Below are 17731 nucleotides of genomic sequence, written 5' to 3'. Positions count from 1 at the left end.
GAGACCTCCAAGATCAGCCAGTCCAACCCAGCACCCAGCCCTAGCCAGTCAACTACACCATGGCACTAAGTGCCTCAGCCAGGCTTTGCTTCAACACCTCCAGGGACGGTGCCTCCACCACCTCCCTGGGCAGCCCATTCCAATGCCAATCACTCTCTCTGCCAACAACTTCCTCCTAACATCCAGCCTATACTTCCCCCAGCACAACTTGAGACTGTGTCCCCTTGCTCTGTTGCTGCTTGCCTGGGAGAAGAGACCAATCCCCACCTGGCTACAGCCTCCCTTCAGGGAGTTGGAGACAGCAATGAGGTCAGCCCTGAGCCTCCTCTTCTCCAGGTTAAACAACCCCAGCTCCCTCAGCCTCTCCTCATAGGGTCTGTGTTCCAGGCCCCTCACCAGCTTTGTTGCCCTTCTCTGGAGACATTCCAACACCTCAGCATCTCTCTAAAATTGAGGGGCCCAGAACTGGACACAGCACTCAAGGTGTGGCCTGACCAGTGCTGAGTACAGGGGAAGAATAACCTCTCTTGTCCTATTTGCCACACTGTTCCTGATGCAGGCCAAGATGCCACTGGCTCTCTTGGCCACCTGGGCACACTGCTGGCTCATCTTCAGCCTACTATCTATCAGTACCCCCAGGTCCCTTTCCTCCTGGATGCTTTCCAGCCACTCACTCCCCAGCCTGTAGCGCTGCTTGGTGTTGTTGTGGCCAAAGTGCAGTTGGCCTTGTTAAATGTCATCCCTATCTAGCAAAGCATTTGCTCTCCAGCTCTGGTGTGGATCTCTGCTACTGCTCAGTATCTTGTTTATCTCCCCAGCTTGCTGAGCTTTCAACACAGCCACATAAGAGAAGGGGATTGATGATTTTGGATAGCCATGTTCTCCATATACCCACATTACCAACCTCCTCCACAACCACACATGCAGACACAGAGAAACCATCCTATAAGCAGCATTTAACCTCTACAGCTCATGCAACCACTGGCCTAATAGAAGGTCAACCAGGTCACACATTCCTCCTGACCCTGCCTGAAAATACATTGCACATCTTGGTTGGTACAAGGAGCCACAAAAAGCCAGTTAACTGACTAGAGACAAACAGCTAAAAGATACTTATGCACTGAAGTAGCATATTCTTCATCAAAAGCTCCTGGTGCTTTGCAGCTGCCATCATTTTCACATCAGCAGCACTTCCAGGGAATGGGAGAGGCATTCATCAAGCCTTCTGCTGAAGATGTGATTCCAGAAGCATACAGAGAGTGACCATCCCACACAAAATACATAAAGATGCTTCTGCACTGGCAGAAGGCATCTCCCCTGCGGGCCACGCTTACCCTCAGCTCCTGGAGGTAGCACTGTACGGGGTCATAACCAACCACAGGGAAGAGGATGTTCACAGCACTGCTGTTCTTCACCACACCCCGGGAAAACGACTTTAATGGCCGGTCCACACTCTCCAGATGCCGAGGAATTTGGATTGGATTCAGGTGGATTAGGACATCGTAGGAATCCAAAGGAGGGCGGAAGACTATCTGCAAAGAGCAAAGACCAGTGTTACTCGAGAGGACACTGACCAGCTGGAAAGATGACAAAGCATTCCCAAGCCATTGCTTTTATTTTACACCTGTCTTCTTAGAAAGCAGCAATCCACACAGTTTTTTTGGTGAGACTTATGTCAGAATTTTGCCAAAATATTGTCCTTCTTTCATGGGAATAGAATCATAAAACCATTGTTTTGTTCAGGAAAGCTGCATTTGAGAAGACTGCAGGACCAAATTTGGTAAGACCCTTTGTTTTCATGTATTGGCAGGCCTGGCATGTGGATCCTTATGGTACCTAAACTCTTCAGCAATTTTGAGTCAACTAAGTGCTAAAGTTAAAAGCATAAGCCAGGGCAGCTGACCCTAGCTGGCCAACAAAAGGTGTTCCATACCATATATGACATGGTCACTAATTTTTAGGAAGCTCAGTGGGAACAGTCTCTCCTCCTGATGGCTGCCATCTCTGGAGAGTCTCACCTGTTATTCTGCTTCCAGGGCCAACTCTTCAAAGGACTAAGGTGCTCCTCTACAGTCCTAACCACAGATACCAGGAACCCATTCGAATGCATAGCAGTAGGATGGGCAATCAAGAGGACAGAAGATGAACGGAGACACTGATAACTGCACCACAGGTGCCAGGGTACCATAACAAAGAGGATAATCAAGAAGCTAATAGGAGCTGAACACCACCCAGGGGACACAAGGAGCTATCTAATAACAAGATAGTCCTATCTGTGCAACAGCAGTTGCCCCATAGTATAGCAGCATCTTGGATGAAGCAGACAGATGGTGAGAACAAGCTCTACTACTGGACAGAAGCAATCTCAGTCACATGAATATTTGGACATGGAGGATCTGGCACTGGAGATGCACATGTATTAAAATGGAAAAAAAAACTTAAAACTATGTGTCTATTTTCATGGAATAAATGATGCAGAGACATGATCAAAAGGCATGGGACACTGCCCAACTTCGTGCTGGTAGAAAACCCACTGTTAGGAACTGGTTTAGAGCCAGGCTGGGGAGAACACATATGAAGAGTACCAGCAAGAGGCACCAAGTTCCTAATCTGGTCTATGCAGACTCTTCTTCCCATTCAGCTGACCAAGACCACAGCTTACTGTTACCACTCTATGAGCAGAGAAAGAGCTCACAAACCTATGTGTGCATCTGCATGGGAGCAGGAATTGCCACCAAGAGACTCAAATGCAAAGACCAAAAAACGAAACACCACACATGGGAAGAAGAGGCAACTCCAAGCTGCATTGGAAAGGCTTTTCACTTCCACCCCAGACTGCTATGCAGAGCAGCAGGTTAGGAGAGAAGGGCTATCAGCCCCCATGCTCTCTCTGATCCTTACTGTTCCTCATCCCTGGGCAACCACATATGGCCACAGCATGCATTAACACGTCCCACCGATCATCACCAAAGACTGGTGTGCTTTGCCAGAGTCTGAAAAAGGCTTGTACTGGTGCCCTAGGGAGTTACCTTCACATCGTGGCTGTTGAGTGGGTCCATGAGCTGCTCCTCCAAGGTGTGGAGAGACTCTGAGGCCAGCACAAGAAGGCGCTGCAGGATCTGAGGAAGTAAGGATGCCAGAGGGTGAAACTCAGCAGCCTTGGACATAGCAGGGATCTGGCCCACCCACGGAGCCACTGAAGCTCACTCCAGCACTGGGAGTAAGGAATTGCTCCAAACCAGCAGTTATCATGGGACAAGAACAGAAGGCCCAGCTCACCTGTGCCGAGGGTCGCTCTTGGGTCCACATGGATCCCCACCGGTCTTTGGGAGTGGCAATGAACATGACAGGGAGGCGAGAGCGCGCAGCCACAAACTTGTTCTTGATCTCTGTGCAGTCAGCATCTGGAGAGGACAGACAGACAAGTGAGATGCTCTGCTCCACTCACAACCCTCCAGCCTCCTCACTCATGTACTGCAGCCCTTGAAAGGGCAGTGCAACAGGCTTTATGCTCTCCCACCCTTCCATCCTACAGTCCATGTGCGATTAGAGCTTCACCATCTTGGGCTTGCCCTACTCTCACATGCCCCTCAGCACCCTTCAGGCTTGATGGGGCTCAGAGCAACCTGATGGAGTTGATGTCCCTGCTTAGTGCAGGTGGTTTAGACTACATGACCTTTGAAACTCCCTTCCAACCTAATGCATTCTATGATTCCATGAAATTCTCAAGGCTCAGGTAGTAGTAAAACCTGGAGAACTGTAACCCTTTTCCCCTGCAAGTTTTGAAATGGGAGATGATCAAATCTTCACCTTGAGTGCTGCACTCAGTTCTGAAGGACACTGTAAAGATATTGCAGTCTTAGAATGTGTCCAGGGAAGAGAAATGAGGCTGGTGAGGGGTCTGGAGGGACTCATAAGGAAAATGAGGGAGTTTGGTTTGTTTAGTCCAGAAAGATCTTATTGCTCAACCTGAAAGGAGGTTGTAGCGAGGCTGGTGTCAGTTTCTTCTCCCAAGTAACTAGAAATAGGACAAAAACAAATGGGCTTAAGTTGTGCCAGGGGAGCTTTAGATTGGACAGCAGGAAAAACTTATTTACTGAGAGAGTGATGAAGCATTCAAACAGAGTGCCAAGGGAGGTGGTGGAGTCATCATCCCTGGAGGTGCTCAAGAAGTGTGTAGATGCGGCATTTCAGGATATAGTTTAGTGGTCATGGTAGTTGGGTAGCTGCACTTGACCTTAAAGGTGTTTTCAAACCTTAATGATTCTGTGATTCTGTATGAGTGGCTCAGTGGGGCTCTCAAAGCAGAAGGCTTTAAATAGCCAGGGCAAAGCCTTAAGTGAAAATGCTGGCTACAAAGGAGCAGAGGGCTTCAAAGACACCACCACACCCCACATCCCTCAAACTCATCAGTTTTCAGTGAGACCAGAGCAGCAGAAGTGGATCTTGGTGATGCTCTTCTGCAGGGCATGCAGAGAAAAAAGTTCCACACCACAGCTCATCCTGAAGTCCAGTTAAGAATATGCCCTGGTTTTGCTGGGACAGACTCATAGACTACTTGTGGCTGCAAGCCACTAGCAGTTTTGAGGCAGCCAAGGCAGCCAACCTGAGTTGGCTCACAGGAGTATCCAGTACCATAAATGTCACATTCCATATTAAAGGACAAAGCTTGACGAGGAGAGAGGAGCCTTCTGCCTGGACTCCTCCCAGTCTTGCTCCTTCTCCTGCTCTTGAGGACTGTTTTCCCATTTTACTGTGACTCCTGTACCTTTTCAGGGATGAGTAGAACTTCACATACTTTGTATTTGTATTATTTCTATTTTCAATTTCCATTTCAACCCTTCAGTCTCTCAGTCCTCTCCTAATCCCCTTCTCTGCTGTGGAAGGGCCATCAGGTGATAGAGCAACTGCTACAGTTTGGCCTCGGATATGGATTAAATAAGGAAAGAATAGCAGGACAGGAGAAAGGGAACAGACAATTTCCTTGCCCCTGGCAGAAGCTGCAATGTCTCCAAGACCCATGGAGCCAGGTACCAGCAAAGGAGGTCTCCAAGACCCTCACACCATGGCTCTCCCACATGCCAAAAGCTCACCTGTAAGATCAGCATTCAGGTTGACTATCAGAGGGTTGTTTTTCCAGTCAAAGGTTGCTAGCAAGTCGAGGAAGCGCAGAAGTCCCACTTGAGGAGAACTGCAGGCAAGACCACAAAGAGGTCAACACTGGCATTTGCTTCCCTGACAGCAACAGACTGGACTTAGTGCACACATCCCACGTTGTGGGAGAAGTCCAGGACACACAAGAGGCAATTCCCCTTTTCTGAATCTCTGCAGAAAGTCTCTCCCCTTGTTCTTATCTCCCCAAATGAAAAACAAACAAACAAAAAAAAACAGCAGGAAGCAAAACACTGGCTCAGCTCTTGAGGTTCTCCCCACCCAAAACTGCCAGGTTTGCAGCAAGGAGGAGATGAAGAGAGGTCTGCTCCTGAACAACAGAGGCAGCTCTGAACAACACCAGTCAAGTTCCAACCATGCCTCTCAACCCTGCAACACAACAAACATGCAAAATCAGACAGCTAGAAGATGGGCACCCTCCTAGCAGTGTTATTTTAGGACACAGGAGAGCATTCCAGGTATCAAGCTGTTACTCTGAGAAAGGAAAACAGATCCTGAGCACACAGCAGAGTAACCTTTTGGCTTCACAAAGAGCAAAACTACTTCCTTTAACTTCAGTTCACTCCCTCTGATCTGTATCCCCATCCACCTGCCAGGGCCCAGCAGATGACAGAGTTATTTATGAATATGCTACTCCATTCATCTTTCAGTAGCCAACCTCTCACTCGTCCCTGGAGAATCCTCTCCAGGAAGAAGGCTGCAGCCACAAGCACCACCACAGCATCCCTCCTGGAGCAACCCAGGAGTTCCAGCATGTTGCTAGCCTCAACACGGCTTTTGCCTGTGCTTCTCCTGGCCATCACCTCCAGAAGAGTGGGTCCCACCAGTCTTCAAGAAGACACAAGATAACCTGTGGATGTGCTACCAGCATCCAGAGGCCACTTGCTCCCATCCTGCCCTGCCTCCCCCTGCTTTTTTCTACAGCCCACAGCGTGGAGGAAACATCTCCACCTTCCTCTGATCAGCCACTCTCAAGAAGGCTTGGGACAGTGTTTTGGCAGCACAAGGGCCTCACACTTCCTGCTGTGCACCTTTCCAGCATCTCCTTGCCTAGTAGCATCTCAACTTTTGTCCATCCCAGGTAAGGGAAAAAAAAAGCACTAAATCCCCATCAGGCCAGCTCCTCATCCTTACCTTGGTGGAATGAAAGGGGCTGGGTGGAGAAAGAGAAATGCCACAAGGAGGTCCACACACTCCTCAGAGATGTCATCACTCAGGAGTTGGGCACTGACCCAACGCTTGGCCAGTCGGCAAGTGCTGCCAAAGACAGGATGCTGCTGCTGAAGCCTGCAAGGAAGGAAACAAGTCACAGCTCAGCCCGCACTTCCCAGGACCCAAAATGGCCTTTTGACATTTGGTAGGAAAGTGGAGAAAATATGCCAGGAACATGAACACAGCATCACTAGCACTGGGTACTCTGTAGGGGCTGAAACTTTGGGGGTGACCATTGGATATGAAAAGAGAGACAAATGGTGTTGCCCCCATCCACATTTGTCCCTCTATCCTCCTACAGAGTCCCTCACAGAAGTGGACTAAATGGCCACTTCCCATGATGAGCTCCTCTCAACACCATCACCCTCCAACATCTGAGGACACCTTCAAACTGGCACACAGACACATGCCATGTCCTTGCCTTCCCTGAAATTACCCCCCACCTCACCTACCCATGCAGAGAACTGGTTAGATAGGGCAGATGCACTGTCTCCAGCTCCAGCAGACGAGACTCTTCTGTGTCCTGGTACTTCAGCATCCCTTCTGGGGTGACCACTTCCTTCAAAATTAGTGGCTCCCGATGGTAGGCTACTTGGAGACGGAAAACATAGCCATCCTGAGATGAAAACAAAAGGTAAAGTTAGGCTTAGTGGCACCAAAAGCAAGCATCTCAAGGAAACAACAGTAGTATCCTGGCATCAGTGCAGTCTCACCATGCTCTTTTCTAGGCCTACCATCCCAATTCTGCTTTTGTCCAGTGGGTCCACTGCCACAGATCCCTGCCCATCTTCTCAGTAACAAGTCAGTTCCAGAGAAGGTCCTTATTAGCCCCCTACCTTGTACACATCAGTGTGGGTGACTGCAGGTCTGCAAATCAGCTGATACTGCTGCTGGAGAAGCTCAGCCAGCTGGAGGTGGAAAGCTGCCTTGATGCGCTTGATGGCTTCTTTGTCCTGTGGCCACTGGCCACTGCCTTCCATGTGGCAGATAACTGGGGACAAAGGGGCAGGAAGAGGCCAGTTAGCCCACACAGAAACGAGGTCTTGGGTGGAGGTAGCTAGGACTAGAGGTTACAGCAAGTGAGCAGGAGGCGCTGAGCCTCTGCTTCTAGTTACATCACATATGCATAGCAGAAACAGCATTAGAGTCACTGCCTGCCTCCACTTCCCCCACCAAATCATGCACTTACTCTTCAAAGGGGCCACATAGGCTGGGCAGGGCTTCTCCTCTGAGGGAAGCAACAAGTGCTTGATCCTGATTCGGGTATGGGCGGAATAAATCGGCTTCATGGGAATGGGAGGGAAGACCTGGGAGAGAATAGTTATCCCAAGACTGAGAACAAGGCACAACTCACCCCTTAAGCCCACAAGCCCCACCCCAGCAAAGCCCCCCAACCTGAAGACAGGGCAGCAAAGAGGAGGCACCACATCACCCAGACAGCTCTCAGGAGCCACAAAAGCAGAGAGTGACTAATTCACTCTGTCCCTCTTCACCCTAGGGCATCCCCCAGCTTCTTGCAGACCCCCATGCACAGGCCATACCCATGGACACTCACATCAGTGTATCGGAGGGCTGGATGGACACCCTGCACGGCAGTCACTGTCAGTGGCAACCCCTTCAGGTTCCAAAGCTTGCGGCTCAAGTCGTCACAGGAGCAGACAACACTGACCATGGCCTCCTCACCAGTCCCATATGCCTGCAGACAACACAGGAAGACTCTCTATTCATGTCTCCTGCTCCTGCGTGGGCACCCACCTCATCTCCCTCCACCAAACACCAAGGACCAAGCACTGCCACATCAGGACGCAGCTTCTGGCAAGAGCACCCAGCAAAATGGTGAGGTGAGATAGAAGGAAGTCAAGGATGAGTCTCTCTGTGGCTCCCCATCAGCTGTATGCATCCTAGAGACTGCATGTGAAGTGTTAAGTGAAATTCTTTCCCGTGCAAGACAGTAAGGCAGCACCAAGAGCTACTGCCAGCATTCTCTCTGGGAAAGGAGAAGTTAAGAGCAATTTGGGAATAGAAATCACAAACTGGCAAGGTAAGAGGTCTGCTACTGCCTCCTTGCCAATTACTGCAATGCCAACAGAGGCAGCAGTCAACAAAAAAACTATACAGACTACATTCTTAGCTGAGGCAGAGCTGTGAAGCACAGCAAAAACAGACAGAAAAGAGCCAGAGCATTGCAGAAGCCCTGGAGCAGTCAGATAAGAAGCACCAAAAGGAGAACTGCTGCTGCCCTTGCTGCTTTCCATCTCTGCAAAGCACAGCAGGAGCCTGAACGAGGTGGAGACAGATGCAGCTGAATTGAGCCCCACACATCCAGCAAGTGTGGGCTTTACGGCAGAGCAGCAGCGCCCTCTGCGGGGTGTGCAAGGAATGACAAGCTCCATCCTGCCTACTTCTAGAGCAGGCTACACCATGTCCCACTGTCCCTTGCATTGCCTTACCACCACGGGCTTCCCAGACTGCATGCACCCAACGAACTGGAGAGGCAGACAGACTCTCATAGAGCACCCCACAATGGCAAGTTTCTCCACTGTTCCTTGAGCACTACCAACAATAGGACTCCTCAACATCCTTCTGGCTCCAGGAAAGAGCATTCTCTCTCTCTCTGTAAGACTTGTCAGCCCTGACTTCCCCAGGCTAGCTTACAGGGACACTGCCCATGCAGACTTTTACCACCTCACTACACAACAGGCTGTGAAAACCAGAATCTCATCCCAAATCTGACATGCAGCTTTACCCATACCACAACTGCTTTTGGCACAGAAGACTCTTCTGATCGTATTTCTTCCCCTTTGCTCTTAAAAAGCTGAAAGGAAACTATTCTATAATCCATCCAATAGCTAGGTAAAAAGATGGTTTTACCAAGCATCAAAGTGGCTCATCTCCAGGGTTTAATTTCACAAGCTGAATAGCCAAAGTAGGGAGAGGGACATTTCTCAGCCTCCAAGATTATGAGGCCTTTTTAGTCTCACAGAAAAGTTTCTTTCTTTTAGCTGTACATTCAGCTGGATCACTAAGCTGGGCTTGGTAGGGATTATATAGCACTTGGCACCATGACAGGAAAGGTCCTTTCCCTGAGTTTCCCAGATGGACCTATGGGATGACAGCACAGAAGTGTCTTGCCCATACTACAAAGGATGCAGAACCTGAAGGGCAAAGGCAGAGGAGTGCAGCGGAACAGTAATACAGCCTCAGACAATGCGGACATAGTGGATGCAAGCAGAGATCAGTGGGATTCTAACAAGGGAAAACAGGGTGTGGGAGCTGCCAGAACAAGACAACTTCAGTGGCTGTGCCTTGACTGCCCTAGAAGACTTGGCAGATCCAAGGAATGCACCACAATGCCCAAATAAGCACCTGCAGGCAGAAATTTTCTTCACACACTCTACCTTCTCTCAGAAACCACCTAGCTGCCTCAAAGCCACAAGTCTAAAATGACTCTCCCTGTAGCCCTCCCCATATTGCCCTTCCTCAACAAGACCACAGCTGCAATAGGAAAGCAACCATACCTTTTGCCCAGTCCTGATCACAGACTCCAGCAGGGCTCCAGTATAGCAGATGGAAGATTCAGGAATGTCTGCATGTCTACACGGAGGAAGACAACAGAACATTAGACTTAAGACATACCAAACTGCCCATCCTGGCATGGCATGCTGCATCCACAGGAAAGAGTCAGTCCAAAGATGAGGCATCACTCCATACAGGAGAATCATGGTGAAAAGACTGATCTCTGTATGTTCCTCCCATGCCAAAGCCAAAGCAGCCTAGTGGCTCATGAAGCTTCAGAGGATTCAAAGCCACCCGTGTGCAGCCTTTCCTTACAGGACCCCTCCTCTAACCAGGATAAAGAGATCCAGGTACCTCTCCACTCTATACCAGAAACTCTCATTTTTGGCAGTATGTATAAACTGCTACAGTGAGACTTTCCAGTGCCTTAGGGAGACACAGCCTTGTGAACCACTGGAAGGTCCAGACAGCTTCTCCTCCTGTTCTGCCAACACTGAGTGTCACAAAACCCCATCAACACGTAAGGACAGGGTAGTGCTGCCCTTCGCACTACCATCACCTACAGGACTATGTGCTTGCCCTCCTCACCTTCTCTTTGGAAGCAGCTTGCAGCATTAGGACCATAACAGAAACGATCTCCAGACCTACATTCCCCAGAGCACAAAGCTAACAATGGTGTTACCAGGGACATGACAAGCCAGGAGAGTGGCAATGACCCTCCTCAGCTGCAGGTTTCCCAGCCTCAGCTACTGCTTGGCAGGACTTACAGCTTCAGCAGGTGCTTGACGATCTGCTCAGGAATGAGGCGTTTTTGGCAGATGGTTTTGGCCTCCCACACCACTGCCTCACAAATGCTGCCGTCCTGGAACCGCCGCAGCTCTGATTTCTCCCCCCAGAAGGTCCTGAAGTCCGAGGCCTGAACAGTGATAGAGGCCAAGACAACACGAGGATATGGGTCACCAGCAGAGCCAGACAAACCATTTCTATGACTATGAGCCAGCCCCACAGCCATCTGCAACCACAGCATGGCACCATCCCTGGTCTACCCTACTCAGCACAAGAAGGGCTTCCCTCACCTCAGGGTTATCAGCCTGTGGTCCCTTCTCCAGTGTGCTGGCAGCAAAGTCAGGAACAAATAGCAGCCCAAACATCAGGGGGCCAACATCCTTATGTTTTGGGGGCTCAGCATCAATTGGCCACTGCAGGAAAAAGGTGTACATGAAGCTCAAGCAGACACGAGGTTACTGAAGTAGCAGCTGCTGTGATGCCTGTATTTTCCATCAACAGGACAGGTCTGTCTTTTCCCTCAGTTAGAAAAGATCCCTTCCCTGTGTCCAGCAGTGCCACAAGCAACACAAGACCCCACACGCTACAAAGGAGACAGTGTCACTGCAGAGCAGCATTACCTCGGGGGTCTGAGGCAAAGAGTGGGCCACAAGTAGCGCTCTCCCAGCCAGCCCACGGACCAGCAGCGAGACAACGAAGGAAAGGGCTGCAGCCACATAGTTCCCACCCCAATCCATCAGGTCATTCAGTAGCTGCATCTTCTTGCACGTACCCTGCAGCTTGGAGACATGCTTCAGGCTATGGATGAAGAAGAAAAACTGGTCATCCACCTCTGCTACCAAATCCTTTGAAAGAAAAAAGCTAGAAGATAAATGAAATGGGGAACTGAGGCTCAAACATGGACTACAAGAAGGAGTAGTGCATTTCAGCACATCAGGATGCACTAATAGGAGAATGTGGTCGTTGGGTTGGTCATCACTCAAAGGCCACAGCAGCATTTTCCCAGGAGGCTTTCTAGACAGTAAAAGCTGAATAGGTAAAACGCGAAGGCACACCAGTCTCTCAGATCTACTAGGATCACCTTCAATCAGGCAGGTCCAAACCCACCCCAGTCCAAAGCCAGAAGCAGCCTACTCCCCTCAACAGGCTGCTCAGCATTCCCACAGTAACATGGCAAGACTCACTGGAAGACATGGTCAAAGGCTCTGAGCATGGGCTTTGCAGTCATGAGCAGCACCTGAAAGCCATCCACCATTCGGTCATCTAAAAGTTCCATGGAGCGCTTGGCTTCAAACTGGACCTGAGTGAGAAGAGAACACAGCAAGAGCATGAATTGAGAAGAAAAATGTAAATCCATCCAGCAATGATCACCAAAGTTCCCCTAACAACCACAGACACACAGTCACCATCAGCCTCTAACCCCAGACAACCTCTGTCCTCAGAGTGAAGCCAAGTCAACAGTTGTCACTGCTGGTCAAACAGTCTCCCTCATGTCCCCACTATCAAGGTGGACTTTTTTTTAATGGTCCAAAACAGTTATTCTGTTAAACAGATGCTTAGCTTCATAGGAAGATGCCCACAAAGATTAAAAGAAGTTTTGTTCATCATTGAAGCAAGACAAGTAAGGCAGCAACATATCCAAGCTCTTTAAAACTCACTAAGCTTCAGAGTTGAAGATGCATGTTAAAAGCAACATCGATCCACCTCCCCATGTACACTTTCTTCCTACAAGACAACAAATCATTCTCTGCCTGCCTCAGCTCAATTCTAAGACAGCCTGCTCAATACCTGATGGTATTTGCTGGCAGTCATATCAGCACAAAGGTTCACTAGTCCAGAGGGATCCACAAAGACCACTTCAAATGCTTGGTGGAAGTCATCCAAGACAGGCTGGAAGAGTAAACAAAGTTCTTAGTGCTGCTACACAGCACAGGCACCACTGTTCCACCATCTCACTGCCGTCTGACATCCCTGTAACAGGCACATCTGTGTCCAGGCAGCAGTGGCAGCACACTCAGATACAGGCTCCTCCAGAGGCTGCTTACCAATGAGGCATCAACATCCTTTGCTAGGGTGATCCCTGTCACACTCAGATCAGTGGTGGCTGTGGGCAGACAGGAAGAAATGAGTCACACCAGCACCCACATTTACCCCACTGGTGATACTGGTACAGATACATGCAACAGAACCCTGATCTCACACCATTAACAGTGCTGCAAGACAATGTTGGCTTCTGCTTTGCAGGACTCAACTCCTCTGCAAGCTGCTCCAATCCAGCCCTGCTCTGCTGCTCAGCATCTTCCTGTCCACCCCATCCAAAGGTTTTCAGCGTCAGAGAGAGAGAAGCCCAAAGTTCTCCTTCTCTGTGTTCAGGTTTTGTGCATAGACTGACAACAGCCTTCCTCTGCTTGGAGAGACCCCTTGAAAACTCACCCAAGAACTGCAGAGTGCTTCTCAGCACCTGGTACCCACTCATCACCTTGACGATCTTGCGTTTCATCAGCAGGTAGGCAACCAGCATAGAGACCAAGAATCCACTGAAGCACCCCAAACCCTGCGAAAACACTGGTCTGAGCTAACAGCTCAGCAAGGCACCATGAGCACAGAGAGCCCCACATGGCTGCTTCTGGTCTCTATCATCACTAACAGGGCAAGCCCCAAGCCCACCAGGAAAACACTAACACAAAGCCCTGTACAACATGCAAAACGTATGGATCCCCTTGTAGAAAGGCAACACCTCAAGGTTCTTTGGGAAACTGAATGAGTTTTCCCCAAAATACCCTCAATCAACCCAAAACTCCATTATAACATTACATGGCACAATTGTTTGGTATGCAGTCCTTGCAACCCACAGGGTTAAAATGGCACTGCTTGAAATCTAGCACACTGCAATCCAGTCACAAACTCATCACACCACCAAGCAGGAATAAAGCACCATCATTCCACCCTCAGAAAGAGCATGACAAAGGCAGGTCAGCCAAGAGAGCAGAGCCTTGCCTGTCCCCTAACACATGACATACCTTGCCAAGTTGCCGCTGGTTCAACCAAACTTTGAGAAGGGCCAGGCCATCCTTCATGCCTGGGAAGTCAGTGGCTGCACTAGACAAGAAGTGCAAGTGAGACAGCAGCATGGTGTCACAGAGGATGGAGTTGTTGTAGTGAGGAGTCGGGGGCTCGGTGGTTCCTGTGTGTGTAGACAGTAGCACATTGGATGCTATCATCAACCTCTTGATCACCAAAAAGTGCTGCAGCAGACCCACCTCTGGGCACTGGGTGTAGCCTCTGGCTGAACTGAGCAGCCTTGTGTTGCCCCAGCCTTAGACCCTACCTTCTCTGGAGGTACTCTGCTCCATGAACCAGGCTGTCCGGATATTATTCTTGCTGGGATAGAAGCGGCTGGGTTTGAAGAGCCCTGGAGCAGGACAGGCATGAAGTCGGACAGTGACCATTTTCTCATCCTTGCCTGTAAGATGTGCAGAAAGAAATGATGTCAGAGATTAAATCAGAACAGGGAGCATCCCCATCTTGGGAAAGGAAAAAGCTCTTTCCCAGCAAAGCTCAGCAGCAGTGTAAATCGTGTCAGAGCAGAATAACCACAACCTGGAGTCAATGATAATTCTGAGGACACACTGCTCATGTCCAAATGCCATCTTCATCTCACTGGCCACTCCAGTAACCCAGCACCCTACTGTCCACCCTGGCCTTGCACGCTACTGTCTGTCCTAGCCTCAAACCTCCTGTCACCAGGGGTTGACATAAACATGCAACAACCTACACACACCTCAAGTCACCTCAAAGAAAAGCCAGGTTCACACAGCTACTGCTGAAAATTGAAAGGATTATGGGAAGAGCAGGAAGGAAGGACACTGTTAGGCACAGACATTTCTGTAGGGTCTGCTTTAGCCCTTGAAGTACTTACAGGATAGGCCACCCAGCAAGGCCAAGGCTGAGGAGCACAGCTAAGTACAGAGGAAAGCTAGGAGGAAAAGAGACCTTGAACACTAGGGTGTGTGTGGAGGAAGAGGACAACTGGAAGCATCAAAGCTCAAAAAAAATATCACTGGTTGTGACAACAGCCCCGACTGACTCCTTTCCATAGGGCATGTTGCACGGTACAAGCACACCACCACACACCACCACTTAACACCCACCCACACTCCCCACCAAAGCAGGCTCAAGTGCTACCTTGAGGCCTCAGAAGCAGGATGGGCTTGAGATGGTTGCTGTGCATGTAGGCAAACTTCACGCTCCCAAAGAGCTCCTTCTGGGACAAGTGATGGGCAATGTAGGCCAGGTACAGAGCTCTCTTACGGTGGTAGCGCTGATTCAAGTTGTCTTTGTCCTGGAAAATTTCCTGGGAAACGAGGAACAGGGCAATCCTACCTCACCAGCCTGCAGAGCCTGGTTCAGTCTGAATCATCACACCACCCACCATTCTCCCTTGCCCCACAAGGCAGCCTCAACTCAGCCATGTAGATACAGCCACAAGAAGCTCCAGTTTGATCAGAAGCACTGCCCCACTGCTGGCTCACCAGGCTCTATGATTATAGGAGACAGAGTACAACCATGGGACCAAGCAGGGGCTCATGTCTTCTCAAACCCCGTTAGAGGAAGTCTGGGCAGCAGCGGGAAGGAGCTCTAGAGGGGCAACAGCTTGCCGACATTCCCCTCCCTGTTACACAACCTTAGGAGCTTGGGCAGAAGAGCAACAGGGTGCAACACTGGACACATTTATCTTCCTAGCACCGTGAAAGAAGTTCGTCACAAGCGAAAGATCCTCATGAGGAACTAAAATCAAAGCAGCTGCAAGCTCTGATAGAACAAGCAGCGAGACTGCACCCTCCAGCTCTTCATGGGAGACATCGCACTGTACATCCACATTCTGTAACCTCCCTAAGGAACAGGAAGGACCAGGCAGAGGTGTCCTCAGGCTACACAGAAGCAGACATGGCCAGACTCACCCGTGGCATGGTCACTGCTACATCCACATTTATCTCTGGCTTAATGCAAGTGCCCAGCAGGTAGCTGCCCACCACCTTCAGCTCAGCTGGGGGCACAAAGCGGAACCTCCCCTTCACAATGAATGGCACCTGCAGGAACGGGACCTTCACGCCCTTGGGGAGCCAGGCTTGGTCAGTGAGCTGGAAACAGGACAAGAGCACTCAGCACCACCAACACCAGATATGCAGGGGTGGGGGACACTCTTCCCACACAGCTACAGGCGTCTGCACCCAGAGATTAAGGACAAAGTACGTTCCCCTTTCCCCTCCAAGACAAAGCAAAGTAGATTTTTTCAGTCCTTAAGGGATACAGTCTATCAGGACCTCTGGTCGCAGAGCAACATCAAAGCCTGCTCCATCCAGGGACCCTTGCATCTCACCACCTCTCTCATCCACGGTACATACCTCGGTTTCTGCAGTCTCTGGGATGGCATGCAGAAGGCTGTTAATCTCGTGGAGGAAGTCATCAATCTTCTTTTTCTTAGTCTCCTTCAATGTCACCTCCTTCAGAAGCTCTTCTATCTGTAGGGGCAATGGGGAACATCAAAAGCAGATGCCACACTGGAACTGTTCTCCCCCATTACCAATGGACAACCGTGCCTCGAACAGGGAGTCCAATTGGCCCATGGGCAGAAGGATAAGGTAGCTCCTGCCATCTCCTGTGAAGTGCTGGATGGCAACCGACTCCATCCCACTAACTGCGATGTTAGGACCAGTCATAGAACTACTGGTATGATTCACACTCGCACAGCTTACGAAAAGGCTTTTTGCACGACTGAGTATCAGATGCAGGAGACGACCTCACGGCTCCCCCCGCTCCCTTCCCCTCCCAACTCCACTCTCCCATCCCTCATCCCAGGTTCGCCGCCAGAGCACCTGACCTGCAAGCGAAGCAGGCTGGAGTGGAAGAGGTCCTCAGTCTCCTTCAGCTGGCTAAGCTCCTCGCTGGTGGGCGGTTTGTAGAGCTCGGCCCGGCTGAGCTTCACCGGCTGCAGAGCTCCGGCCGCAGCCGGGGCGGACCTCTTTCCGCCCCGTGCCGCTTCCTTGGCGGGAGGCTCCCGCCCCTGTTCCTCCCCCTCCATCGCCTCCGGAGAGCCCTGCGAGAAGAAGACAACACGGCTCGCCACAGAGCCCCGCAGTGCGCCCCGCTCCCCCGCAGTGCGCCCCGCTCCCCCGGGCACCCCCAGCCGCCTCACCCCCATCGCCGCCGCACACGCGGGCGCGCAGCCACGTGCGGCACCACGCACGCCAAAGGCCGCGCAGCGCCGCTCCCGATTGGCTGCGCGAAACAACGCCCCGCCCAGGCGGCTGCGCAGGCCGGGAGAGAGCCGCTCCCGATTGGCTTCGCGAACCAACGCCCCGCCCAGGCGGCTGCGCAGGCTGGGAGAGAGCCGCTCCCGATTGGCTGCGCGAAACAACGCCCCGCCCAGGCGGCTGCACAGGCCGGGAGAGAGCCGCTCCCGATTGGCTGCGCGAAACAACGCCCCGCCCAGGCGGCTGCGCAGGCCGGAAGAGAGCCGCTCCCGATTGGCTGCGCGAAACAACGCCCCGCCCAGGCGGCTGCGCAGGCCGGAAGAGAGCCGCTCCCTATTGGTTGCGCGAACCAACGCCCGCCCAGGCGGCTGCGCAGGCTGGGAGAGAGCCGCTCCCGATTGGCTGCGCGAACCAACGCCCCGCCCAGGCGGCTGCGCAGACTGGGAGAGAGCCGCTCCCGATTGGCTGCGCGAAACAACGCCCCGCCCAGGCGGCTGCGCAGGCCGGGCCAGGGTCGCCTCGCTTTGCGGCAGGGCGCGCTGCAGTTTGCAGCAGTCGCGGGCGCTTGGCGGCAGTGTGGATCCCGCTCCGCGGCGCTGGTGGCGCCTAAGGGGCTCCCGGCGCAGCGGGCAGCGACCCAGCGTCGTCCCGCGGAGGTGTCGCGTCCTGTTACAAGCCCCACAGGCTTGCGACTGAGCAGCCCCCAGAAGACCTGGTGCCTCCCGGTCCTGGCTGGGCAGGAGCCCGAGCTGCCCCCAGCGGCTGTCCGGGGCCAGGTGCGCTGCGGACCC

The 17731-nt window shown here is 51.6% G+C and overlaps 1 protein-coding gene across 1 annotated transcript in view; it reads right to left on the bottom strand.

Moving 5' to 3' along the window:
• The window catches only part of NOL6 (nucleolar protein 6), a 28315-nt gene extending 11335 nt beyond the window's left edge, over positions 1-16980 (bottom strand). The window contains exons 1-24 of the mRNA XM_064140261.1: positions 16883-16980; positions 16568-16783; positions 16092-16208; positions 15648-15827; positions 14872-15040; positions 14015-14149; positions 13707-13870; positions 13120-13240; positions 12732-12790; positions 12475-12576; positions 11871-11986; positions 11307-11484; positions 10977-11099; positions 10668-10816; positions 9903-9978; positions 7940-8080; positions 7574-7691; positions 7221-7375; positions 6837-7000; positions 6307-6459; positions 5094-5191; positions 3280-3404; positions 3030-3119; positions 1335-1532 (exon numbers count right to left, since the gene is read on the bottom strand). Of these exons, the coding sequence (XP_063996331.1) occupies positions 1335-1532; positions 3030-3119; positions 3280-3404; positions 5094-5191; positions 6307-6459; positions 6837-7000; positions 7221-7375; positions 7574-7691; positions 7940-8080; positions 9903-9978; positions 10668-10816; positions 10977-11099; positions 11307-11484; positions 11871-11986; positions 12475-12576; positions 12732-12790; positions 13120-13240; positions 13707-13870; positions 14015-14149; positions 14872-15040; positions 15648-15827; positions 16092-16208; positions 16568-16783; positions 16883-16888 (3153 nt within the window). The 5' untranslated portion in view covers positions 16889-16980. The remainder of the gene's footprint in view (positions 1-1334; positions 1533-3029; positions 3120-3279; positions 3405-5093; positions 5192-6306; positions 6460-6836; positions 7001-7220; positions 7376-7573; positions 7692-7939; positions 8081-9902; positions 9979-10667; positions 10817-10976; positions 11100-11306; positions 11485-11870; positions 11987-12474; positions 12577-12731; positions 12791-13119; positions 13241-13706; positions 13871-14014; positions 14150-14871; positions 15041-15647; positions 15828-16091; positions 16209-16567; positions 16784-16882) is intronic.
• Positions 16981-17731: the final 751 nt, after the last annotated feature.

Source organism: Pogoniulus pusillus, chromosome Z, assembly GCF_015220805.1.
Source record: "Pogoniulus pusillus isolate bPogPus1 chromosome Z, bPogPus1.pri, whole genome shotgun sequence".
Lineage (NCBI taxonomy): Eukaryota > Metazoa > Chordata > Aves > Piciformes > Lybiidae > Pogoniulus > Pogoniulus pusillus.
The sequence above is the reverse complement of the archived record's forward strand: the minus strand, read 5'-3'. Positions and strand labels throughout refer to the sequence as shown.